The sequence below is a fragment of the Oncorhynchus kisutch genome, linkage group LG13 (genome assembly GCF_002021735.2).
Source record: "Oncorhynchus kisutch isolate 150728-3 linkage group LG13, Okis_V2, whole genome shotgun sequence".
In the NCBI taxonomy this organism is placed as follows: Eukaryota; Metazoa; Chordata; class Actinopteri; order Salmoniformes; family Salmonidae; genus Oncorhynchus; species Oncorhynchus kisutch.
The window spans coordinates 74,747,550-74,774,040 of NC_034186.2; the positions used below are offsets into that span (position 1 = coordinate 74,747,550).

The 26,491-nt window shown below is 45.2% G+C and overlaps 1 protein-coding gene across 3 annotated transcripts; it reads left to right on the forward strand.

Annotated features, from left to right (window-relative positions):
- Positions 1-395: 395 nt before the first annotated feature.
- Positions 396-26,255, forward strand: LOC116353144 (zinc finger and BTB domain-containing protein 7B). Of its 3 annotated transcripts, XM_031787352.1 has the most exons (5): positions 396-1,110; positions 6,579-6,697; positions 14,616-14,889; positions 20,980-22,058; positions 22,234-26,255. In XM_031787352.1, the coding sequence occupies exons 4-5, from the start codon at positions 20,986-20,988 to the stop codon at positions 22,844-22,846; spliced, it is 1,686 nt and encodes a 561-aa protein (XP_031643212.1). In that variant the 5' UTR covers positions 396-1,110; positions 6,579-6,697; positions 14,616-14,889; positions 20,980-20,985; the 3' UTR covers positions 22,847-26,255. The 3 variants fall into 3 exon arrangements, with proteins under 3 accessions (XP_031643212.1, XP_031643213.1, XP_031643211.1); XM_031787353.1 differs by lacking the exon at positions 14,616-14,889; XM_031787351.1 differs by lacking the exons at positions 396-1,110; positions 6,579-6,697; positions 14,616-14,889 and adding an exon at positions 18,233-19,081.
- The last annotated feature ends 236 nt before the right edge of the window (positions 26,256-26,491 follow it).

A 26,491-nucleotide genomic window follows, 5' to 3' on the forward strand; every position in this document is an offset into this window, starting at 1 on the left:
CACACACACAGTGAGAAATTATTCTTACATGAAAGTCCCCCAGCGGTTTCAGTAGAGTGGGTGTCCCCCAGCTACTGTAGCCTGTACTGCTTCTAGTCTTCTCAGAATTTGGGGCGAAGTCTCTAAGAGTTATTATAAGGAGATTGGAGTTATTTTAACACTCAGCAAGCCACCATGAGACTGCTGCTTTGTCATAGCTGTCGGTAAATATATGGCAGGGGATGTGACTTGTGACTGAGGCTGAGTAGTAGCCTACATATCTACTGTATGTGCACCAGCTGGTTTCTCTGTCTCTATGGTCACCTCTTGTCTTGGTCGCTATGGCTTCATTTGCAAATGAAATGCTTAAGGTGCGCATAGAGAGAGAGATGCAGGGAGGTGGGAACGAGAGAGAGAGAGAGATGTACAGTAACAGCCTGACAGAGGCAGATAAACTGCACGAGCACCATAAATAGCGCGTTTAAATAAGGCGATCCATTTCAAGTGGAAATGTCCGCTGCAGCTGGCACACGCATATGCCCTCAAACGATTATCTCCATCTCTGTGCCCACCTCTTAGCCCCGCTGTGATCCCTCACAGACCTTCAACCTGCCCCGCGAGTCTCTATAACAACATGCCCACCTCGGCCCTCCTTCCCTCCCACCTCGCCACGACAGACACTTCCGCTGGCCTATCGCACCGTGGCCGACCCCTGTGCCCTGCCCACCCCAGCGGTCCCTCTCCAGCCCCGCCAGAGCCAATCCGCGACGGGGTGTAAAGTAGGGCAAGCCGCTTCCTGGTTCAAGGAGGAGCTGCCTGGAGTTGGAATGGGCCAGCGGAGTCAGAGAGGGGGGAGAACAGCCCAGCGAGCCGGCGGTCTGCAAAGAGAGAGCCGAGGCAGGGGGATATAAACGCCGGCAGAGAGACAAGAAGAAGCTGATATTACAGAGAACTCCCGGGCAATACGTGGTTCGTCAGAGGGACTGGTGTGAGAATTTGGACAGTGCCGAGAGAGCGGTGACCCCCGGGGAGCGACGAGGGGGGAGATAGGCTGGTGGGAGTGAATCCAGGAAGTACAGAAGCCGGTCAGGTGGGACGCGACGAGATAACATAGGTGACACCGGCGCACAGGTAAACCCGCTCCCTCACTCGCTCTCTGTTTTGGGGGGTTATTATGGAATTCTTAAAGTTAGGACTTGTCTTTCCCATTTTCTATAACAACCGCTCCCCCCCCCCCCGGTCCTAACCGGGGTTACGGGAGGACTACGTCATGGGTATTCGGTAACTCCTGTGTGACGTGTCGACAATAATTTCTCCCTATGATTTTCGCGCTCTCTTTTCCCATAGGCTTATTTTGACACAAGAACACATACTATTTCAATTACATTAGCAGAGAATATTTATGTGATCTCAGGTTAGTTGCTCTGTGTTGCTACCTGTGTGGATGTGGCCAGGTGAACAAGCAGGGTCGACGGGTACACTTCTGGAGGCTTGGCTTCTAATTATAGCAGCGAACACCGGCTGACATCCAAAACCTAACCTGTTCTCACGCACATCGCCGGCCTCTGTAGGCAATAAGCCATGTGCTCCACCACAGGCCAACTTTGGCCACGAATTCTATTATTCCACGACCCTTTCAGTAGGCTATGCTGTTGTCACCACACGTTGACATATCCTTTATCTTAAATTCTATAGCTCTGTTGCTGATGTAATGTTCTTGAAATGTATATTAATGCTGGATGGATGAGGGCTTTTAAATGTAGAAAACTTAGGCTATGGATGGTGGGAGGCTGTCATGTGTGCCTGTGTGTGTGTGTTGCTGACTCGCCCCTCTTGTGGTACAGACAGACCTGCTGAACCTGCCAAACTGGCTTGGGTTTGGTCCTCTGTCTGAGTTTGTTGTTTGATATACCAATTTATGGACACCATGATATTAGTCCAATCCACTGAAGGTTTTCTGGTCTACAATGTTTATTTTTCACACAATAGTTCTCCAAACAGTGTTGGGTCTAGACCAAGTGCACTTGGAAGGAATAAGGAAAACATTTGCCCTGTAACAGTATGTAGGCTAATATTTGTACTGTGGGTTTCCGTGTGTGATCTTGACAAATAGGTATTGTTGACGTCTGCGATGTAGATTAGATTTGTCACCAATCCCAACTCTGTGAATAATTCCACTATTTAGTGTGAGAGATGGAAGGGAAAAGAGAGCGAGAAGCAGAAACAGTTCTGCACTGTCAACCCTAATTGCCACTTGTCTAAATTGAAGCATTCTTACTACCAACTAAATGACAGTTGGGAGACCTGGAAAGTCTGTGTAGACTGTCTTTGGCTTAGTGGTAACTGATCTACCCCTCCCTCTCTTCTCATCTCTCCTTCTGGTGTCATAGTAACTGAATTACTCCGGTCATTTACTAGATCGGACTGTTCTCATGACCCCTCTCTCTCCCTACCACACACATGTACACAATCACAAACACCAAATGACGTTTACATGCACCTTCTCAATTATGATAGATAATGGGTATAGTCTCTGCTCTTGCCACTGAGTATGGGATAGTGCAGTGTGTGTGTCTGAGGATGTCTGTGGTCCTACACAGGTGTGTGCTGTGCCTGTTTCCCAGCCCTGTTCATTGTTAGTGTAGGCCACTTCTGCTCTGTGGCCTGGTGAAGTGGGAAGTGGTCTTTCTCCATCCCCCACCCTGAACCCCTCACCATGTCTAACACATCATCTGACACACTGTGTGTTTAGGTTCATTTTCTCTTTATATACCACTTCTCGTTTATCTTTTGATCTCCTGTTTGTCTCTCTTTTCCTTCACCTTATTCGCTCAGTATTTGGCCCCTTTCCTTCCCTGTGTCTCTGTCTCACGAAGCAGATATTAAATACTGTGTCTCTGTCTCACGAAGCAGATATTAAATACTGTGTCTCTGTCTCACGAAGCAGATATTAAATACTTTGTCTCTGTCTCACGAAGCAGATATTAAATACTGTGTCTCTGTCTCACGAAGCAGATATTAAATACTGTGTCTCTGTCTCACGAAGCAGATATTAAATACTGTGTCTCTGTCTCACGAAGCAGATATTAAATACTGTGTCTCTGTCTCACGAAGCAGATATTAAATACTGTGTCTCTGTCTCACGAAGCAGATATTAAATACTGTGTCTCTGTCTCACGAAGCAGATATTAAATACTGTGTCTCTGTCTCACGAAGCAGATATTAAATACTGTGCCTCTGTCTCACGAAGCAGATATTAAATACTGTGTCTCTGTCTCACGAAGCAGATATTAAATACTGTGTCTCTGTCTCACGAAGCAGATATTAAATACTGTGCCTCTGTCTCACGAAGCAGATATTAAATACTGTGTCTCTGTCTCACGAAGCAGATATTAAATACTGTGTCTCTGTCTCACGAAGCAGATATTAAATACTGTGCCTAGAGAAAGTATTCAACCCCCTTGACTTCTCCAAAGTTTTGTTGCATCAAAGTGGGATTCAAATGGATTGAATTGTTTTTTTTGTCAATGATCTAAACAAAATACTCTGATGTCCAAGTGGAAGAAAAATTCCCACATTTTGTTGTGTTAATAGCCTGAAATGTAAAATGGTTTCAATTGAGATTTTTTGGTCACTGATCTACAGACAATACCCTATAATGTCAAAGTGGAATTATGTTTTTTTTAAACATTTTTACAAATTAATTACAAATGAAAAGCTGAAATGTCTTGAGTCAGTAAGTATTCAACCCCTTTGTTATAGTAAACCAGGAGTCCAAATTTGCTTAACAAGTCACATAATAAGTTGCATGGACTCACTCTGTGTGCAATAATAGTGTTTAACATGATTTTTAAATGACTACCTCATCTCTGTATCCCACACATCTGTAAGGTCCCTTAGTCAAGCAGTGAATTTCAAACACAGATTCAACCATTGTCCTGCCGAAAGGGGAATTCATCTCCCAGTGTCTGGTGGAAAGCAGACTGAATCAGGTTTTCCTCTAGGATTTTACCTGTGCTTAGCTTCATTTATTTATTTATCCTGAAAAACTCCCCAGTCCTTAACGATTACAAGCATACCCATAGCAAGATGCAGTCACCATTATACTTGAAAATATGGAGAGTGGTACTCAGTAATGTGTTGGATTTGCCCTCAACATGAGTTGCTATGCCACATTTTTTGCAGTATTACTTTAGTGCCTTGTTGCAAACAGGATGCCTGTACAGAATATTTTCATTCTGTACAGGCTACCTTATTTTCACTCTGCCAATTCGGTTAGTATTGTGGAGTAACTACAATGCTGTTGATCCATACTCTGGTTTCTCCCATCACAGCCATTAAACTCTTTTTAACTGTTTTACTGTCACCACTGGCCTCATGGTGAAATCCCTGAGCAGTTTCCTTCCTTTCCAGCAACTTAGTTATGAAGGATGCCTGTATCTTTGTAGTGACTGGGTGTATTGATACACCATCCAAAGTGTAATTCATAACTTCACAATGCTCTAAGGGATATTCACTGTCTGCTCTTTAATTTCTTTCCCCATTTACCAATAGGTAACCTTCTTTGTGAGGCATTGGAAAACCTCCCTGGTCTTTGTGGTTGAATACAGTGCATTCAGAAAGCATTCAGACCCCTTTACTTTTTTCACATTTTGTTACTTTACAGCCTTATTCTAAAATGGATAAAAACATTTTTTCCTCTCATCAATCTACACACAATTCCACATAACGACAAAGCCAAAACAGGTTTTTAGAAATATCACATTTACATAAATATTCAGACCCTTTACTCAGTACTTTGTTGAAGCACCACCAATCTTCTTGGATATTATGCTACAATCCTGACACACCTGTATTTGTGGAGTTTCTCACATTCTTCTCTGCAGATCCTCTCAAGCTCTGTCATGTTGGATGGGGAGCGTCGCTGCACAGCTATTTTCAGGTCTCTTCAGAGATGTTCAATCGGGTTCAAGTCCGGGCTCTGGCTGGGCCACTCAAGGTCATTCAGAGACTTGCCCCGAAGCCACTCCTGCATTGTCTTGGCTGTGTGTTTAGGGTTGTTGTCCTGTTAGAAGGTGACCCTTCGCCCCAGTCTGAGGTTCTGAGCGCTCTGGAGCAGGTTTTCATCAAGGATCTCTGTACTTTGCTCCGTTCATCTTTCCCTCAATCCTAACTAGTCTCCAAGTCCCTGCCGCTGAAAAACATCAACAAAGCATGATTCTGCCACCACCATGCTTCACTGTAGGGATGGTGCCAGGTTTCCTCCAGATGTGACACTTGGCATTCAGGCCAAAGACTTCAATCTTGGTTTCATCAGACCAGAGAATCTTGTTTCTCATGGTGTGAGAGTCCTTTTGGTGCTTTTTGGCAAACTCCAAGCATGCTGTCATGTGCCTTTTACTGAGGAGTGGCTTTTGTCTGGCCACTCTACCATAAAGGCTTGATTGGTGGAGTGCTGAAGAGATCGTTGTCCTTCTGGAAGGTTCTCTCATCTTCACAGAGGAACTCTGGAGCGCTGTCAGAGTGACCATCGGGTTCTTGGTTACCTCCCTGACCAAGGTCCTTCTCCCCCGATTGCGCAGTCAGTTCTAGGAAGAGTCTTGGTGGTTCCAAACTTCTTCCATTTAAGAATGATGTAGGCCTCTGTGTTTTCGGGGACCTTCAGTGCTGCAGAAATGTTTTGGTACCCTTCCCCAGATCTGTGCCTCAACATAACCCTGTCTCGGAGCTCTACGGACAAGTCATTCGACCTCATGGCTTGGTTTTTGCTCTGACATGCACTGTCAACTGTGGGACCTTATATAGACAGGTGTGTGTGCCGTTCCAAATCATGTCCAATCAATTGAATTTACCATAGGTGACAAATCAAGTTGTAGAAACATCTCAATAATTATCATTTGAACAGGATGCACCTGAGATCAATTTGAAGTCTTATAGCAAAGGGTCTGAGTACTTGTGTAAATAAGGTATTTCTCATTTTTAATGAATTAGCAAAATAAAAATGTTTTTCACTTTGTCGTTATGGGTTATTGTGTGTAGATTTGATGAGGGAAAACAATATTTGATCCATTTTAGGCTGTAACATAAGAAAATGTAGAAAAGGTGAAGGACTCCTGAATACTTTCAGAATGCACTGTACAGTATGTGCTTGAAATTCACTACTCGACTGAGGGACCTTACAGATAATTCTATGTCTGGGGTACAGAGATGGGGTGGTCATTCATATCATGTTAACCACTACTATTGCACACAGAGTGAGTCGCTGCAATTTATTATGTGATTTGTTAAGCAAATTTGTACTCATGAACCTATTTTGGCTTGCCATAACAAAGAGGTTGAATACTTATTGACTCAAGGCATTTTGACATTTTTATAAATTAATAATCTAAATTCCCCTTTGACATTCTAGGATATTGTGTGTAGATTAGTGACACAAAATCTCAATTTAATCCATTTTAAATTCAGGCTGTAACACAAAAAAAGGGGTTGAATAGTTTCTGAAGGCACTGTATGTGTATGTTGGTGTCAATCTGTCAGTCCTCTGGGATCAATAAAGTTTGTTCAAATCATCTAACTATCCAAACATCTCATCCCCTCAGCTTTGTATCCCTGGAAACCTTTTGGCTCTGCTGGAGAAGAACAGAAACAGGAAGAAGTGGAAAATAGAGAGGGAGGAAGAGAGCAGGGACCCGTCCTCCTCTGAGTTTATGGACTGGAGGTAAGAGGTGTGGAATGTTGAGTGTTGCACATTAACTGCATTGAACTAAAGAAAGTATAATTGTCCCAGTCGTTGACAGCGCCTGTCCTACTATAGGTATAGAAACTAGAGATTATATGACATGGCTGCCCTGGGGTGCTGCAGGCCACTCTCATTAAAAAAAATCCGTGAACCTTCATACATGTTAAAATGTGTTGAATGAGAGCACCCCCATAAGATAGTGATTTTGGTACAGTCCAGTATGTGTCAGGAAGGAACCCTCCAGAGTTGATGTGTACTGTACAGTATATTGTGTCTCACTCTGTCTTCTTTCACTGATACTCAGCCAGGGTTTTGGACTCAGTGTTTGGAATACGGTTCACTTGAACACTCAAATCCAAGGGCCAGCAATGGCTACATTTACATAAAGTCATTTAGCAAACGCTGTACTTAGAGTTAGTGTGTGGGTGGGTGTGTGTGTGTTTGCGAGCAAGTGACAGATCATGTGATTGGGGCCATGCAGAAGTGTGACCAGTGTGTGTGTTATAGTAGGGTGGTGAGGGTGGTGGTGGGGGGGGGGGGGGGGGGGGGGGTGTAACAACAGTGAATGGTCTTTAAAGGAAAGAGGAACATTTTAAGATAAGACACACACACACACACACACACACACACACACACACACACACAATTCCAGTAAGTATATGAATTAGGGCATGTGGCCCCGTATATAAATTCCCCCTGTTCACAATAAGGGTTTCAGTTTCAGATACATACAGTAGGCTGAGTGGGAGGACAAGACAGGGGGAGAAAGGGGAGAGAGGGGGAGGACAAAGTCCCCCTCTTTACTCAGCATCAGCAGATTTAAGAGGTTCCTCCCTCCCTTCCTTTCCTTCTATACCTTTACTCCTTCATATCAAATGTATCTTCCTCTCATCCATCCATCATCCCTTCATACCTCTCCCTGTTCCCCTACACCACCCATTCAGTCCTCCTTCATCCATCCATACTCCCTTCATACCTCTCCCTGTTCCCCTACACCACCCATTCAGTCCTCCTTTATCTGCTCAGCTCCTTCATCCATCCATACTCCCTTCATACATCTCCCTGTTCCCCTACACCACCCATTCAGTCCTCCTTTATCTGCTCAGCTCCTTCATCCATCCATACTCCCTTCATACCTCTCCCTGTTCCCCTACACCACCCATTCAGTCCTCCTTTATCTGCTCAGCTCCTTCATCCATCCATACTCCCTTCATACCTCTCCCTGTTCCCCTACACCACCCATTCAGTCCTCCTTTATCTGCTCAGCTCCTTCATCCATCCATACTCCCTTCATACCTCTCCCTGTTCCCCTACACCACCCATTCAGTCCTCCTTTATCTGCTCAGCTCCTTCATCCATCCATACTCCCTTCATACCTCTCCCTGTTCCCCTACACCACCCATTCAGTCCTCCTTTATCTGCTCAGCTCCTTCATCCATCCATACTCCCTTCATACCTCTCCCTGTTCCCCTACACCACCCATTCAGTCCTCCTTTATCTGCTCAGCTCCTTCATCCATCCATACTCCCTTCATACCTCTCCCTGTTCCCCTACACCACCCATTCAGTCCTCCTTTATCTGCTCAGCTCCTTCATCCATCCATACTCCCTTCATACCTCTCCCTGTTCCCCTACACCACCCATTCAGTCCTCCTTTATCTGCTCAGCTCCTTCATCCATCCATACTCCCTTCATACCTCTCCCTGTTCCCCTACACCACCCATTCAGTCCTCCTTTATCTGCTCAGCTCCTTCATCCATCCATACTCCCTTCATACCTCTCCCTGTTCCCCTATACCACCCATTCAGTCCTCCTTTATCTGCTCAGCTCCTTCATCCATCCATACTCCCTTCATACCTCTCCCTGTTCCCCTATACCACCCATTCAGTCCTCCTTTATCTGCTCAGCTCCTTCATCCATCCATTATCCCTTTCCATATTCCCTCATTTTCCCACTCTTAGAAGGGTTGAACTTTTAGACTACTCTATTAGCGCCATCATAGAGTTTCTGCATATTATCCATTATTCCATTCACACACAGTGGTCAGAGTCAGGGACATGTTCTGTTTGGTTATTACCATATAAGGGCAGTACAAACATTTGAACCAATACACTTGATGTAGGCCTTAACCATAATGTAGATATGCTGTGCCACTGACTAAGGTACTCTGCTGAAGGTCCATGTACCCCACAGCCTAGTTTGCCTCCAGTAGATCTGTCTCACTAGAGGAAGTAGTGCATATGGCGTTTCTCCTTTTTCAGTCTCCAGTTTCTGTTGTGTTTCACAGCCCTCTCTCTCGACCACCGGCCTGCCAGCCTACCAACTCACACCACCCGCCTACTGCCGGGGGGGATGGAAGAGCAGGAAGTGGCAATACTTTACTTCCTGTAATGACAGATACCCCTTTAAGATGAAAAGAGTGTTAAAAAGTAGTGACAGAGAATATGATTTGTTTTTCTGGTAATGGTGTAAATGTTGGTGTAGATAGTGAGGGGGCGTTGCTCATAAACAGGTACAGTGAGCCAGCGGTTCAGGGAAAGAGAGACAATGACACACCGCAGAGAATCATCTCCTGTATCTTGTTGTGAAAATGACCCCTAACCTTTTAGATACATTTTGATGAGAAATGACAGCTTGATGTTGTAGCTGTTGTAAGTACAGTACCATGAGAAGGCAGTATTCCAGACATTGAGAGTGCGGTATTCGATGAGCTCTAATTCACTAAGCACCAGTAGAACTTTCCCCGTCAACGTTTGAATCTTTAGTCAAAGTGCTGTACTGCTGTAATTGGACAAGAGATGGGTGGGTGTTCTGACCAGTGACAGGAAGGCAGACATTCTGTTGTGTTTCTCAAAGGACAGCTGAAATAACTGCATATTCTATGTATCAACCCTTTCAGCCACGGATTACAGGAAAAGCAACCGCTCACCCCCCTGTTGACAAAGCCCAGAAAACACTACTACAGTATCTACCACTATCAATCTCTCTTTCTCCCTGTCCTCTACCACTATCAATATCTCTCTTTCTCCCTGTCCCCTACCGCTATCAATCTCTCTCTTTCTCCCTGTCCCCTACCGCTATCAATATCTCTCTTTCTCCCTGTCCTCTACCACTATCAATATCTCTCTTTCTCCCTGTCCCCTACCGCTATCAATCTCTCTTTCTCCCTGTCCCCTACCACTATCAATATCTCTCTTTCTCCCTGTCCTCTACCGCTATCAATCTCTCTCTTTCTCCCTGTCCCCTACCGCTATCAATCTCTCTCTTTCTCCCTGTCCCCTACCGCTATCAATATCTCTCTTTCTCCCTGTCCCCTACCGCTATCAATCTCTCTTTCTCCCTGTCCCCTACCGCTATCAATATCTCTTTCTCCCTGTCCCCTACCGCTATCAATATCTCTCTTTCTCCCTGTCCCCTACCGCTATCAATATCTCTCTTTCTCCCTGTCCCCTACCGCTATCAATCTCTCTTTCTCCCTGTCCAGTACCGCTATCAATCTCTCTTTCTCCCTGTCCCCTACCGCTATCAATATCTCTCTTTCTCCCTGTCCTCTACCGCTATCAATATCTCTCTTTCTCCCTGTCATCTACCGCTATCAATATCTCTCTTTCTCCCTGTCCTCTACCTCTATCAATATCTCTCTTTCTCCCTGTCCCCTACCGCTATCAATATCTCTTTCTCCCTGTCCCCTACCGCTATCAATATCTCTTTCTCCCTGTCCCCTACCGCTATCAATATCTCTTTCTCCCTGTCCCCTGTCCCCTACCGCTATCAATATCTCTCTTTCTCCCTGTCCCCTGTCCCCTACCGCTATCAATATCTCTCTTTCTCCCTGTCCTCTACCGCTATCAATATCTCTTTCTCCCTGTCCCCTACCGCTATCAATATCTATTTCTCCCTGTCCCCTACCGCTATCAATATCTCTTTCTCCCTGTCCCCTGTCCCCTACCGCTATCAATATCTCTCTTTCTCCCTGTCCCCTACCGCTATCAATATCTCTCTTTCTCCCTGTCCTCTACCGCTATCAATATCTCTTTCTCCCTGTCCCCTACCGCTATCAATATCTCTTTCTCCCTGTCCTCTACCTCTATCAATATCTCTTTCTCCCTGTCCTCTACCGTTATCAATATCTCTCTTTCTCCCTGTCCCCTACCGCTATCAATATCTCTCTTTCTCCCTGTCCTCTACCGCTATCAATATCTCTCTTTCTCCCTGTCCCCTACCGCTATCAATATCTCTTTCTCCCTGTCCCCTACCGCTATCAATATCTCTTTCTCCCTGTCCTCTACCTCTATCAATATCTCTCTTTCTCCCTGTCCTCTACCGCTATCAATATCTCTCTTTCTCCCTGTCCTCTACCGCTATCAATATCTCTCTTTCTCCCTGTCCCCTACCGCTATCAATATCTTTCTTTCTCCCTGTCCCCTACCGCTATCAATATCTCTCTTTCTCCCTGTCCCCTACCGCTATCAATATCTCTCTTTCTCCCTGTCCCCTACCGCTATCAATCTCTCTTTCTCCCTGTCCCCTACCGCTATCAATATCTCTCTTTCTCCCTGTCCCCTGTCCCCTACTGCTATCAATATCTCTCGTTCTCCCTGTCCTCTACCGCTATCAATATCTCTCTTTCTCCCTGTCCTCTACCGCTATCAATATCTCTCTTTCTCCCTGTCCTCTACCGCTATCAATATCTCTCTTTCTCCCTGTCCCCTACCGCTATCAATATCTCTCTTTCTCTTTCTCCCTGTAGGCATATACTGTATCAGTTATATACTCTCTCTTTCTAATAGTTGACATGGTTGTTCCTCCTTTACTTTTCTGTCTGTTTTGTCATCCATTTATCTCTCCATCTCACCTCGTGGTTGTCAGTCCTCACAGCAGAGGAAGAGGAAGCCGATCAGGATCAGTTAGTTTTGCGACATCGGTGTGTGTGTTTGTAGGGGTTTGTGTCTATGTGCGTGTCTGTCTGTGTGTCTGTGTGGGTGGGTGTGTGTGTGTGTGTGTTTGTAGGGGTGTCTGAGCATGTATCTCTGTGTATGGGTGTGTGTCTGTGTGTGTTTGTAGGGGTGTCTATGAGCATGTATCTCTGTGTATGGGTGTGTGTTTGTAGGGGTGTGTATGGGTGTGTGTGTGTGTGTGTTTGTAGGGGTGTCTGAGCATGTATCTCTGTGTATGGGTGTGTGTGTGTGTGTGTAGGGGTGTGTATGGGTGTGTGTGTGTGTGTAGGGGTGTGTATGGGTGTGTTTGTAGGGGTGTCTGAGCATGTATCTCTGTGTATGGGTGTGTGTGTGTAGGGGTGTGTATGGGTGTGTGTGTAGGGGTGTGTATGGGTGTGTGTGTGTGTGTGTGTGTGTGTAGGGGTGTGTATGTGTGTGTGTAGGGGTGTGTATGTGTGTGTGTGTGTGTGTGTGTAGGGGTGTGTATGGGTGTGTGTGTGTGTAGGGGTGTGTATGGGTGTGTGTGTGTGTGTGTAGGGGTGTGTAGGGGTGTGTATGGGTGTGTAGGGGTGTGTATGGGTGTGTGTAGGGGTGTGTAGGGGTGTGTGTGTGTGTGTGTGTGTGTGTAGGGGTGTGTATGGGTGTGTGTGTGTGTGTGTGTGTGTAGGGGTGTGTATGGGTGTGTGTGTATGGGTGTGTGTGTGTGTGTGTGTGTGTGTGTGTAGGGGTGTGTATGGGTGTGTGTGTGTGTAGGGGTGTGTATGGGTGTGTGTGTGTGTGTGTGTAGGGGTGTGTATGGGTGTGTGTGTGTGTGTGTGTGTGTATGGGTGTGTGTGTGTGTGTAGGGGTGTGTATGGGTGTGTGTGTGTGTGTGTAGGGGTGTGTATGGGTGTGTGTGTGTGTGTGTGTCCCCGTTCTAGCGTGATTTGCGACATCATTCTCTGAAAAGGGAGGTAATGTGTAAGACAGAGGAACAGCTGTCGAGACCCTCCCTAATGATGTGGCAACTTCACCCAGCAAGCAGACACACACACACACAGTGCATCAAGTACACAAGTCACACACAGACACACACACTATCACATTGAAAGACACACAAGCTTTTTTCACCCGCTTGTAAAAACACACACATAAATGGACCACTCATTCACACACTCTGCTGTTCACACATGTTGTCTTGGGGGCTGGCTGAAACTGCTGACCAGATACAGATAGAAGGTGTGAAACCACTTTGTCAGCATGTGTTAGAACTAGTAAAGCCCTCCCATACACACACACACACAGACACACACACAGACACACACACACACACACACACACAGATATGCATTGACACACACGAACACAAATAATCCTTTCTCAGGCCTGTGTGTGTGTGTTCCCCATCTTTGTGAAACTCCCTTTCACTGATTGCTAATGATAGCGATTGCTACCACATCTCCCCTCAGACATCTGCAGACACACACCTGCAAGGACTCACTGCAGCTACTTCCTGTCACAGTCTCTCGCTCCCTCCCCCTTTCTTTCTCTCTTCTAACATTCTCTGTTTCTCTAACCTCTGTTCACGTCACTGTTCCTCTCCGTCTCACCTCTCTCTGCCTTTCTGTCCCCCACTCCCCCCCCCTCCTCTCACCTCTCTCTGCCTTTCTGTCCCCCCCCCCTCTCCCCTCTCTTTGTAACAGAACTCTTCTCTTATTTCTTGTCTCTGACACAGGTTGTTGGTAAAGGCGTGATTTTCCTGTGAGATTTACCCCCATCCTGCCTCATTCTCTACCTATCTTTACATCTTTTTTACCCCCACCCCTCACTCACTCGTTGGCTGACAGTCTTACCACCTCTCCTCTCCCACTCTCTGCTTTCCTGGTATGTTCTCTAGGAAAACGTCTATTTTAAAGTCAAACAAACCTCAGCCGTATTCTTCTCATCTTGATCTCCCCTCAAATCTCAGACCCCCTTTCCTCTTTCCAACCTCTTCCAACCTTTCCATTTCTCTCTCTTTTTTTTCTCCCTCTTCTCTCCTCACTCCTGTTTTTGGCAGAGAGGCGTGTCTGCTCTATACAATACGTTTCTATGTGAAGGTTCTGTACCGTTCGTCCCTCCTGAATAAAACCCTTGATTCCCATCGGTAAATTGGGATAACATGCTAAATGTCCTCGGTGTGGTGGGAGGGCTGAGTTAAGGGCCTCCGCTCTGTACTGCTCTGCCAGTCAAATGAATAATGTAATGTGTTCTTGGAACTAAGACCTCAACACACACACACACACACACTGCCCCAGTTTAGCTAAGCAGAGGGGCTGGATGCAGGTACAAAAGGATCGTAAGATTGGAACCTTTTCCTGGATATGATTTGTGTGATTTTGTTACTTTGCCACTATTAAGAATGTCCTCCATCTTGGCAGATCTTTATTGCATGGTTGAGTGCAATTATTATTCCCTATATAATCACATAGTTTTCATCTTTATAGAATTGCTTACGCCACGTCTTGGATGTACCGGTAATTACCATAATGTTGTCTTTATTCTCGTTATCCAGCCTTTTAACGAATTCAAATGAAGATTCAAATTCTCTCTGGTTGGGTCTGTTTTTATATCTCTTTGTAAGATGCAAATATCCGTTTCAGGGAGAGTTATCAGTGGAGGGAGTAGAGAGGGTCTGGGTTTTATTGTACTTCAGAAACGGTGCAGGGTCAAGATATACTGTAAATGATGATGGAGGAAGAGATGGAGAATGGGGATGTGTCTCATATTTAATAACCATTCATACTTGCAATAAGCCTTCATGACATGTTGCGAATGCTTTTATAGCTGCTTTATAAATGCCTGTAAATGTATTCATAGTTCATTACATACAGGAGGTACATAGTGGTGCCAACTTGTGTTGGGCTGAATAAGGTTCTGTGTGGGCAGGAACTCTTCTCATCATCCCCTCTTTTACCTCTCTCTCACCCCTCCTCTGAGAAGATGCACCTAAACCAACACCTCTCTCCCAGCCTCCTATGTTTAAGAGGGGGAGAGAGGCTAAAACGAGTGTGTGAGAGAAGGAGATAGAGGAGCACTGAGAGCCAGAGGAGCACTGAGAGCCAGAGGAGCACTGAGAGCCAGAGGAGCACTGAGAGCCAGAGGAGCACTGAGAGCCAGAGGAGCACTGAGAGCCAGAGGAGCACTGAGAGCCAGAGGAGCACTGAGAGCCAGAGGAGCACTGAGAGCCAGAGGAGCACGTGGAGGAGGAGAAACGGTATGAACAGAGAATCATGACTCTTTCCTTCTCTCAGGCCTTGCTGTGCTGTTCTGGTTGGGAACAGCAGTTGTTTGGTTCCACCTGTGCTGTTCTGGTTGGGAACAGCAGTTGTTTGGTTCTACCTGTGCTGTTCTGGTTGGGAACAGCAGTTGTTTGGTTCCACCTGTGCTGTTCTGGTTGGGAACAGCAGTTGTTTGGTTCTACCTGTGCTGTTCTGGTTGGGAACAGCAGTTGTTTGGTTCCACCTGTGCTGTTCTGGTTGGGAACAGCAGTTGTTTGGTTCTACCTGTGCTGTTCTGGTTGGGAACAGCAGTTGTTTGGTTCCACCTGTGCTGTTCTGGTTGGGAACAGCAGTTGTTTGGTTCCACCTGTGCTGTTCTGGTTGGGAACAGCAGTTGTTTGGTTCCACCTGTGCTGTTCTGGTTGGCTCATGTAAATTATACATATTTAAACTGATTCTTGGTTTAATTGAGTTCTCGTTTAGTTTGGTTTGTGTGTAGTTCTGATGGACTGAAATGACCTAGTATGTTATCCTCCCATGAGTATTTTTCATGTTGTATGTAATGACACATCTCTGTAGGTCTGCTGTGTGTGTTCTTTCAGCCATCATGGAATAATACATTTCACTGCCACCCACCCCTCTCTTAAGCTTTGCATAATAATCTTTATACCATATTAAGAAATTCATAAATCGTTTTATTGTATCAGAACAAAAAAAGAAATATTTTATCACACACAATTGAAATACATCTTTCAGGGTTACAAATGTTGCTTACAAATATCCTTTATTGAGTTTATGTTCGTACATTGTGTAATTATTTCCATAAACCTTGTTTCCTTGTTTTCTTTATAGTCATTTATTTAAGCCTTCACTGAAAAAAAATGTTGTTTTCTAAATGAAACTAAATGAAGAAGTAGCTATATTTTGCAAACTTACATTACATTTGACATTTGTACAGTATTTCTGGTAAGCTGTGGATTGTTAGGGCCTGTGAAACGTGGATGTGAAATACATTCGAGCATTAGAAGTTTGAACATATTATGAATGAACACACACGGAAAGCATCTGACATCAGAATGAATTGAAACACATTTCTGTGAATGGAGTAAAGTCATATTTCTCCCCTGGGCCGTTCAGAGCAGAGCTGATATAACTGGTGTGGATTGGGAGACGTTACAGGCTGTAAGGGAAAATAAGCACCAGTGTAATAACAGTCTAATGTCTTGTTTGTGTCAACTACTATTGATCTCTCACTTGGTGAACTCGACACAAATACACAACACATTTTAAATGCAGGAAAGTTCTCCTGAAACAGGGTGATCAAATTAAGATCCTACACCTGTAAAATGGTGTGATTATGGCTGATATCAGAGGGGTCAGATTTAAGGTGTGATTATGGCTGATATCAGAGGGGTCAGATTTAAGGTGTGATTATGGCTGATATCAGAGGGGTCAGATTTAAGGTGTGATTATGGCTGATATCAGAGGGGTCAGATTTAAGGTGTGATTATGCTTTCAAGTTGCAGTCAAAAGGACAATACCTTTAATCATTATTCTGATGGTCCAATTGGTTTTTACTTATTCATTTTATCAGGACCCCATTTAATGTGTTGTTATTTCCTGTCCAGAAATATGTATATTTCTCCAGTCCATTTTGAGTTCGAATGGGGCAGTGAACCATTTATAAGAGCTTTTAGAGAGTGGGTGACGTACATGACGAAGGCGAGGGAAGAGGAAGCCGTATTGTCGGAGGGGAGGAAAGGTAGTCAACTGTCGACAGAGGAGTGGGAGTTGAGAATCCGCTCTGAAACCGAGAGATAAGTTGGCCACCAATCATTAAAGAAAAGGGGATGACGAAGTGTTTTATTTTTTGAAAATAAAATGAACTTATTTACTACATAAACAGTTTTCAACTGGCTCCATTGTTTATAGTTTAATGTGTTGGTTTTAATTCACTTGAAGCATGAGGAGTGAGTCTTTCACTGTAATATAGCCTACAGTTTATACCAATTGTACAGCATATTTCAACAATAATTCTTAATATGGGTTTTAGTTACTATTATATTAATTTGTCACATTTGTTTGTCTTCACTGCTTCCTAATGTCTTTCACATTTCCTCGAAGTGTTTTGTAAAGTGGTGTGCCGTTATGTTTTCTTCAACATAACAGTCTGACATGTTTTTCCACATACTTTCCACTTGGTTGTTTTTTCTTGGTTTTTACTTCCATTCTTGTGGGAAAAGGAGCTGTGTTTCAAATGGTTTGTAGTCATTTGAATGTGTTGATTAAACACACGTCAGTGTATGTTTGGGTGGCTGTGTAATCTATAGTGCTATCTGTTAGTTAAAGAGGGATCAGCAGCCAGAGATGGCTGTCCCTGACTGTTAGAACAGGGGCTGCTGAACAACTAGAAACTAGAAACAGGGTGACTAAGAGAGAGCGAGAAAGGACAGGGGACGAGGGGAGAAAGAAAGAAAAAATGTCTTACCGTCAAAGATCATTCCTACTTTTTAACTGTGTGTGTGTGTGTGTGTGTGTGTGTGTGTGTGTGTGTGTGTGTGTGTGTCTCGTTTATAAAGTGACTCACAGTTGTTCGATTAACAGGAATCTCTTCCCTTTTTCCGAACAACACGTATACCCTTCTGAACAACACGTATACCCTTCTGAACAACACGTATACCCTTCTGAACAACACTTACATCCCCCTTCTGAGGAATCGAAAACCACCCCTTACAGCTTTTTTTATTTTACGCCGGAAACTAAACACTAGTATGCTCTTCATATGTCTTTATCTCTCACTCCCCCTCTTTTTCTCTGTTCACTTAATCTCTCTTTTTATCTCCTCTGATTTCTAGGAGGGGGATTCTGTTAGCATTGAGTTTTCTCTTAAACAAAACCTTCTCTCGGCTGGGACAGTTGTCTTTTCTATTGGCTTATTGTTTTGTGCCTCATGACAGGTACACACACACACACACACACACACACACACACACACACACACACACACACACACACACACACACACACAGTGTTTTCGGTGGGGATTTTGACCTTTCTGGCAGCACCGTCGATGTTCTCCTCGTCTACAGCTTTTTCCAGGGCGTTTTTTTAGATGCTTACGAGCGTAGGAACGAACAAATCTCCCTGAAATCACTTCCTACCTGCTCTGAGAGCGGCGGTGGCACAAACCCATGCCAGCGTCGATAGCTTGATGCATCAAACCGAGAATGGTACATGTAAGAGTTGTTTTAGTGAACAAGCTTTCATTTGGAGAAGACTTCACAGAGTCAGTCAAAGTTGCCTTATGGATTGTTCTAATGTGACTTTATCATCATCACAGACCATCTGTAATATGGCATGTTGGTTGTTTCATCTAATACCTACCTTGATGTCTGTGGCTGGGTCTATTATGACTCACAGCACCAATATGATTTTGGTTCTTACGTTACTTCTACTTTAACAATTTTGATGTTGGCTGACTTGGCTAAATTTGCACATATTTGACAATGTTGTATGGTATTTTTGAGCTTCTTTCAAGGTCCCTCATCAGTAATGTCGGTGCATAGAGATCCTTAATTTTGTGCGTTGGTGGCTGAAGGATGAGACCACGGGCTGCGTCTCAATAGTCCAGCATGGCTTCCTTCCTCTTCTTTCTTCTTCGAGGAGAAGAAGCCACTTTAGACTATTGTGCCCAAGTTCCCCCCACCTGTCTAGACAGATGGACAAACATCCCTCCTACCTGTCCATCAGCCAAGGTCAGAGGTCAGATCTGTGGTCGGGGAGGGTCAGGCCAGGAAGTTATGTATTTCGGAAACTTACGATTGCTCGTTTCAGAAAATGGACCCACTGTATTTTGGAGAGAGGGGCGCGTGGGTGAAAAGGGGGGAGGGGTATCTCTCAATCTCTCTCTCCGCCGCCAAGCACCTTCTTTTCATAAAACAGGAAGAGAGAGAACGAGCGAGAGAGAAAGAGGTAGACATCCCCAAGGATGAACGCGAAACCCCAACTTCTCTGAACTTTGAGAGTTAAAGGTTTAAGGAGAGCGAGGGAGAATAGAAGGCTGTAATATAGGAAGGAAGAAGCGAGGAAGAGCGAGGAAGACTGAAGTACAAAAACACTTATGCCATGACACAGACACAGCATCGCCTCCAGTCGACGGTCCCTCTATCAGCCATGAAGGCAGGAAAGGTAGGGGTGCCGTTTGGGTTTAGACACAGCTGATGGGTTGAGGTTGGGAGGGTAAGGTTTGGGTAAGGTTCTGTTGATACAGGTGGGATTGGGGTTTCTGTTGAAGAGCGACAATATGAACGTTAGTGTGTGGACTTTATGGGTGGGGTGTGTATGTTTTTGACATTGCATGAAGATCAACAGACCACAAACTGAACAATGGGGACTCGGGGAGCCAAGAGAGAGACACGCAACGTGTGTGTGTGTATTTAATGGGGTGTGTCTTGTAGCATGTTAGTCAGGTGAAACAGAATGTACTGTCGTCGAGGAGAGCCCCTCCAGGGTGCTATGTGGACAGTATTATAGGATGGTTAGGGGGCTGATGGTGGTTGCTATGGGAGGGAGACAAAGGTGGGGGAGGAGGGGGGAGTTAGTCTGTTGTTTGTGGAAAATGTGGTCTGCTCAGGTGTGAGTGGTACTGTGGAACAGGAGAGGGGGTTAGGTGAGAGCCAGGGGAACAGGAGAGGAGAGCCCTTGGGTGTTATAAATAAACCTCATCATATGTATACATAGACAATATAGACTTCTATAGACCTGGTAACCTACCTAGAAAGTAGTCTATGGATTCGTAAAATGGAGTAAGACACAAACTTCCGCTGTAGGCCTAAATGCTCTCTCTGTTTCACACTCTCACTCTCTTCCTCCATTATACACCTCCCCTGGAGGGCATGTGTGAAAGGGAGGACACGGAGTGGGTGATGAGGTCTTGAAAAGAAGGGAGGAGAAGAACAAGCTTCTGTTATCCTCACATAAACACTTCTAGACACGTCTTGTTTTACCCAACATGAACTCTTCTGTTTTCACTTTCCTAAAGTCAAAGTTCTGTTTCAGGAAATACCACACCGCACACTGTTAAGGTTAGACTCAGTGAGCAGAATCCTGACTTGAAATACATCCATATAACTTGAATCTTCCTTTGACGATGTGACATACGCAAAAGCTCTATCACCTTGTGTGTGTGTGTGGACGTCGTCCCCAGTACAGTCTGACTCCTCTCTTTCACCTTCCTCTTTCTGTCTCTTCCTCTCCTTCGTCTCTCTCTCTCTATTATTAATCAAGGAGCTAATACTATCAACCACTGACACACACACACACACACACACACACACTGGCACCCCTTCTCCTCTACCCCCTCTGATCCTCCCAGTTGTCCCCCCTTCCCACCCCCTCTGCCAAAATCACTTTTTCCTGATGTCGTAATCTCGGGTTGAGGGGGTGTTAGTTCGAGGGAGAAGGGAGGAGTGATTGAAGGAGTGATAGCACTAAGCTCTTGTTTAATATGGTCCCTCACGTGAAGGAGGGATAGCACTAAGCTCTTGTTTAATATGGTCCCTCACGTGAAGGAGGGATAGCACTAAGCGCTTGTTTAATATGGTCCCTCACGTGAAGGAGTGATAGCACTAAGCTCTTGTTTAATATGGTCCCTCACGTGAAGGAGGGATAGCACTAAGCTCTTGTTTAATATGGTCCCTCACGTGAAGGAGGGCTCTTTGTGGAAGTCACGCTAGTAATGAAAGGCTACAGTACCAACCAAAATATCTCTGCACCGTGACTGCATTAACTAACACAGTTTTACTTGACAAAGGACACGTCCATGCACTGAGGTATTCTAGGTATGTCAGCATTTGTTTCCTTGTATTCAAAGCCATGAAATGTGATCTATATCAAAAGCATACACAATATTGTTCTGATGTCATTGCTTGACATTCACCACACCAGAAGAAATGTAAAAAAAACTGTCTGATTCTTGATTTTTTTTTTCTCGTGTAAAAAAACAAACATCTGTGGCCACTGAATTATTTTGATTCAGCTTGAACTTCAATGTCTGTGTTATTCTAACCAACTGTTCCCTCCTGCAGGTGGCGATGTCTCCAGGAGAGGACGGTCTGATCGGGATCCCCTTCCCAGAGCACAGCAGCGAGATCCTGTTCCGCCTCAACGCCCAGCGCAGGGCGGGGCTACTCTGTGACCTCACCCTGACCTCGCGGGGTGCCCGCTACCCTACCCACCGCTCTGTCATGGCTGCCGTCAGCCTCTACTTCCGCGGGCTGTTTGGGGCGGAAGAGGGGGCCGAGGCGGGGGGAGGAGGAGGGTTCAGTGTGTGCCAGCTGGACTGTGTCGCGCCCGATGCCCTGGATGCCCTGCTGGAGTTTGCCTACACGGCCACCCTGACCATCCGCAGCTCTGGCATGAGAGACGTGTTGAGAGGAGCTCAGTTACTGGGGATCCAGTGTGTGGTTGATGCCTGTAGAGACATACTGGGGGAGACGGCGGGGGAGGTAGAGTGGGAGACGGGGGAGGAGAGGGTACAGGCGGAGAGGGAGAGAAGGGTGGAGAGGGGGATGAAGAAAGGCTCCCGGAGGAAGATAGACAGACGGAGAGTCAACAAGGTGGAGTCATCGCACCACCAGCCACTGCCTCATCGCCCCAACATTAACACACACCAGCACCCCTCCACTCCTCCTCCACACCCCTCACCTGTTCAAGACGGGGCCCACTCTCATCCCTCCACCCGACCCCCCAGCCCTGAGCAGGATGAACACCCCCCCACCACGGGACAGAACGGGGAGCGGAAGCAGGGCAGGGATGCAGGGAGAGGGAGTACAGCAGTCAACGGAGGGGTGCACTGGCCTCAGGAGCGCCTCCTCGCCCCCCACCCCCCTGTTCCCCTCTCAGACGACAGGCTGTCAGAAGACGAGGAGGAGATGGAGGGAGTGGGGAACGGTGGGGTGCCCAGCTTTACTTCAGCCCCCCTGGTAGAGCAAGAGGTGGCCACAGGGGCAGGAGGAGGGGGTAGGAAGAGGAAGTCTCAGACCCCCCAGCAGTGTCCTGTCTGTCAGAAGATCATCCACGGAGCAGGGAAGCTGCCCAGACACATGAGAACACACACCGGGGAGAAACCATTCGAGTGCTCTACCTGCGGTGTCCGCTTTACCAGGTATGTACCTGTGTGTTTAACACTATTATCACCAGGTATGTACCTGTGTGTTTAATACTATTATCACCAGGTATGTACCTGTGTGTTTAATACTATTATCTATAACAGATTACAGAGCTAGCATTGTTCTACATATGATGCTGAGCCATTATCCTCTTTCCTTTCTCTCTCTAAGGAATGACAAGTTGAAGATCCACATGCGTAAACACACAGGGGAGCGTCCGTACCCTTGCCCCCACTGCCCTGCCCGCTTCCTGCATTCCTATGACCTGAAGAACCACCTGTCTCTCCATAGTGGGGCACGCCCCTTCGAGTGCCCGCTCTGCCACAAGGCCTTCGCCCGCGAGGACCACCTCCAGCGCCACCGCAAGGGCCTCAGCTGCCTGGAGGTCCGTACCCGGGCACGGCCGAGGCGCGGGCCTGGGGCTGACCACGGGGAAGAGGGCAGAAGGGTTAGAGGAGGAGGAAGAGGGTATTCTCCAGACCAACTTGAGAATCTGGACCTGCAGCCCCACGCCTCAGCATTCCACCCCCGTGCTGGAATGGTTGGCCTGGGGGATGGGGCTGAGGCTGGAGGTCAAATGGTGTTCCAGGAGGAGGCTGACGGGGAGCAAGCTATAGCCCTCCTAGGGCCTCACAGGTTACCCTACCCTGGTCTGCTGTGGAGAGGCCTGGAGCTGGGGGTGAGAGGGGTGGAAGGGGAGGAGGCAGGCAGGGGCCACTCTCCTGCACTTCAGGATGCAAGATGGGAGGAGGAGGCAGAGGAGGAGGATGAGGAAGTTGAGTGAGAAGAGAGGAAGAGTAGAGCGTGCATGGATGTATATCTGTGTGCATGTGTTTGTATGTGTGTGTCACCTACAGTATGGATGGGGATCTCACTCAGGTGACTGGACCTGCTCCTTCTTACAAAGCGCTTAGAGAAAGACTAAATGATAGAGAAAGGCTAAACGATACAAAAAGAATCATGGAAAACGGGTTTTCTGATTTGTTATTGTTGTTTCATGGCTCTCTGTTTTTATTTCAGTTGTCTTTTATTTCTATTTTCCATTATTTCTATTGTATTTCATGCTGTGGTTATTCTTATTAGCTGTACATAAAAAGAGGCTTTATTGAGGGAATGTTTTGCACATAGATGTGCTGATGGGGATATGGGGTTCTTTTCTCTCACTATGCAAACTGAAGTCAGGAGCTGAGAAAAATGATGTGTCCAGATGTCAAAAAAAAGAAGAGAAAAGAAATCCTGTATTTTTGAGCAGAGTGCTGTTAGAGTAATATAACAATCAAATGTTATTGAAGTTCAAACAATGTATGTACAACATCCATCTGGCACTACTAAACCCTATCACTCTTCATGTCACTATACTAGCACTCTCAGTGGGGTAGTAAGAAACCAGAATCATCCGGTTTTCAGTGGAAAAGCAGAGAAGACACAAAGCCTGAAAACCGGTAGCTTCCGGTTCCTTCCGACCCGCTCAGGTGTTTGTTTTACGCCTGCTAAGTTAGGTAAGTATAGTAGTAGGTGTGGACTCTGCTGTTTCACTTTGGGTGTACCCTACTACCCTCTAGTGGTTATTGGTGGAGCTAGTCGCCAAGGGCAACAAGTCACCAGGTTTCCTATTGAAGACAGCCATTATCTAACAGTAACAGTCATATTTTAATAAGGCTTATTATTTTGCTGTCTGTTGTAAGTAGATTTTCATGCCCTTTTATGAGGCACCGATGATACCAAAGATTTCAGTTCATTTCTTCCTAATCAATCAGTTTGATCAAGCACAGGAGCACCAGAGCTATAGATTGAGATCCCAATGGGCACGCACTGGTTGAATCATTGTTGGTTCCACTCCATTTCAATGAAATTACATTAAACCAACGTAGAATAGACATTGAATTGATGTCTGTGCCCAGTGGGATGGCTCTAAGGGTATCCTGGGATTTTAGAGCCAAGGTTTGGTTAAAAGACCTGTCTTCATTTGCCCGGTTCTCTGCTGCAGACTGCTAGAAGGGTTGGAGACTGCTTCCATAGGTTAGAGTCTCTGTGGGGCTCTACTGCCCTACCAAGCAAAATGGCAGTGACTGCTCATAGAGTGGAACTGAGAAAAATGTATTTCATTTACCTTGGTTTCACAGTAACTTTATGCAGTTACTGCTAACATGACCCCCATTTTCTCCAGAATACAATACAAAAGAGGCAGGATACTTGTCCTCATGATTAAGCATGTATTTATATTAGCAAAAATGACATTAACCAATTTTCTACCAAATGAGCAGCTACTGCCTTTTTGCTTGGTAGGGCAGTATAGTGCTCTGTGAAAAATGCCTGACCAAAACTAGACTACATCTGCAGGGTCATTGGATGATTGTTAATGAGAGGTGTGTTTGTTGCTTTAGCGTTTACTTTTTGACATCGACAGGGGACAATTCCTTTCCAAAGTTTCCTTCTTTAGAATGTCTTCTGATCATGCACTCCTCGTTTTGTGTTGATTGCAAAAAGAGCGAGAGAAAAGGAGAGACCAAGAGGGAAGGAGGGAGAGACCCTGATCTCTTCATTGCTCTGTATTTATTTATTTATTGTTATTTATTGTGGCTTTCCAGTTGAAACTGTGTGTGTGACCTGACCCAGGGTATCCACAGTGACCTGACCCAGGGTATCCACAGTGATCCGCAACACCACTTGGCTCGGTCCCCTTCTGGCACAGTTGAAGTGCTCTGTACCTGCTTCCTTTTGAGTCTTAAGAGAAACTGCATTGTGCTTAACGTGACGGCTAACAAAGACCCATACACCCAGTGCCATGTTGGGTGAAAGGTCCTCTGTTGGCTATTCTTCCTCCTTTTGCATTTGTTTTGCACAACACATCACACCCTGAAAAGGTACTGCAATAATACTGGCACATTCCATCCCCTGGGGGAGAAAGAAGGGATCAGAAAAGAGAGGGGGAAAAGAGACAGACCGAGCCTTTCTCGCTCTCTCTCTTTAGAGCACAAGACAACTGTCGCACCACCTGTAGCCGTTTCACACTTTCAGTTAAAGAGATAAGCATCAACTGCACTTAGGGAGAGAACTGTGTTGTTCATTCAACATGTACTGTATGTTATTGTGTTATCTGTCAAATCTGTGTGTATAAGTCACAGATAGGCCCTTAGGGGGCCTGTCTCTAGGAGACCAGCGACCATCTTGGGTGGCCCATTGCAGGTGTAAGGCTACTTTGCTTACAGATAATCAACCATTTCTTCAAAGTCTGTCACTCTTTAGGTGATAGTGAGTTATGTTCTTTATTTACAACTATTTACGAGGGCTGTATCTCTAGCCTGAAGCTTATGTAGCTCTAGCAGACTGGACCTGTGTGTGCTATCCATTCCACGCTATGTACAAGAACTTTCCTTGTTTCTGATTTATTTGCACTAAAATATTGAGAGCTTTTAAGTTTTTTTTGTTTCACCTCCTTATCCATTCCATGACGTCACTCAGTATCGTTTATGATTGTAAGAGAAGATATTTGTATATTATTCCTTCAATTCTTGATAATAACATTGGTCTATATTCTTTCTACTGCGTAGTGTAATAATCATGATAAGAGATTGCTATGTAAAGGGGTGAAGCTGCCTTGGACTTTTGTTTTTGTGCTGCAACTATTCTCAGGAAATCTTGAGCAATGCACTAAGTAATTATGCAAAATTGTGGGGGAGATATGCTGTGTATATATGTAGCCTATGTATGTTCATACATGTCTGAAGAGCTAGTGACACCTTTCACTCAAAAGTACGGTTCCAATATAACACCTTGTATCACATGACTATGAGGAAGTCAGATAAAAGCAAATTGAGGAATAGTAGATATCCATTTGTATGGTAAAACATGTACAATGTAGTGTACATCAATTGAAACCAGCCAGTCACACATTGTGCTGAAAGTTTTTTTTTGTGCTGAGGGGTGTTGCTACCAGCATTTAGAGAGCTTGGTGAGTGAATGAGAGGGAAACATTATGCCAGCTGTGAAGCGTGGTGTTTCTATGGAACTTTATGTCGTTTTATTTGGCTTTGGTGAAGGGATCTGGGGTCTGTTTTGAATAGAGACACCACTATCAGGGATACATTTGTCTTTCTGTTTTTGGTGGACCTTCTGTCAGAGATATAAATTCATTTTCCCATCATTTGTTTCAGATAATGTAAAAAACAGATAAATAAACAAAGATATCTATCCCTGTCTGTTTGTTATTTATTTGTTTGACACTAGTGCATGGTTCCATAGCTGGTAGCCTAGGTAGGCCTAATGTATTAGTCTACAGCCTGTTTCCTACTGTATTACATTGTAGAAAATGAGTTGTAACTTCGATCTGTTATTTGGTATCTGAACGTTTATTTAGTGCATTTATTAATCCAATACAAGATCAGAGCCTAATTCAAATTCCCAATGCAATAGATTTCCCACAGCAAAA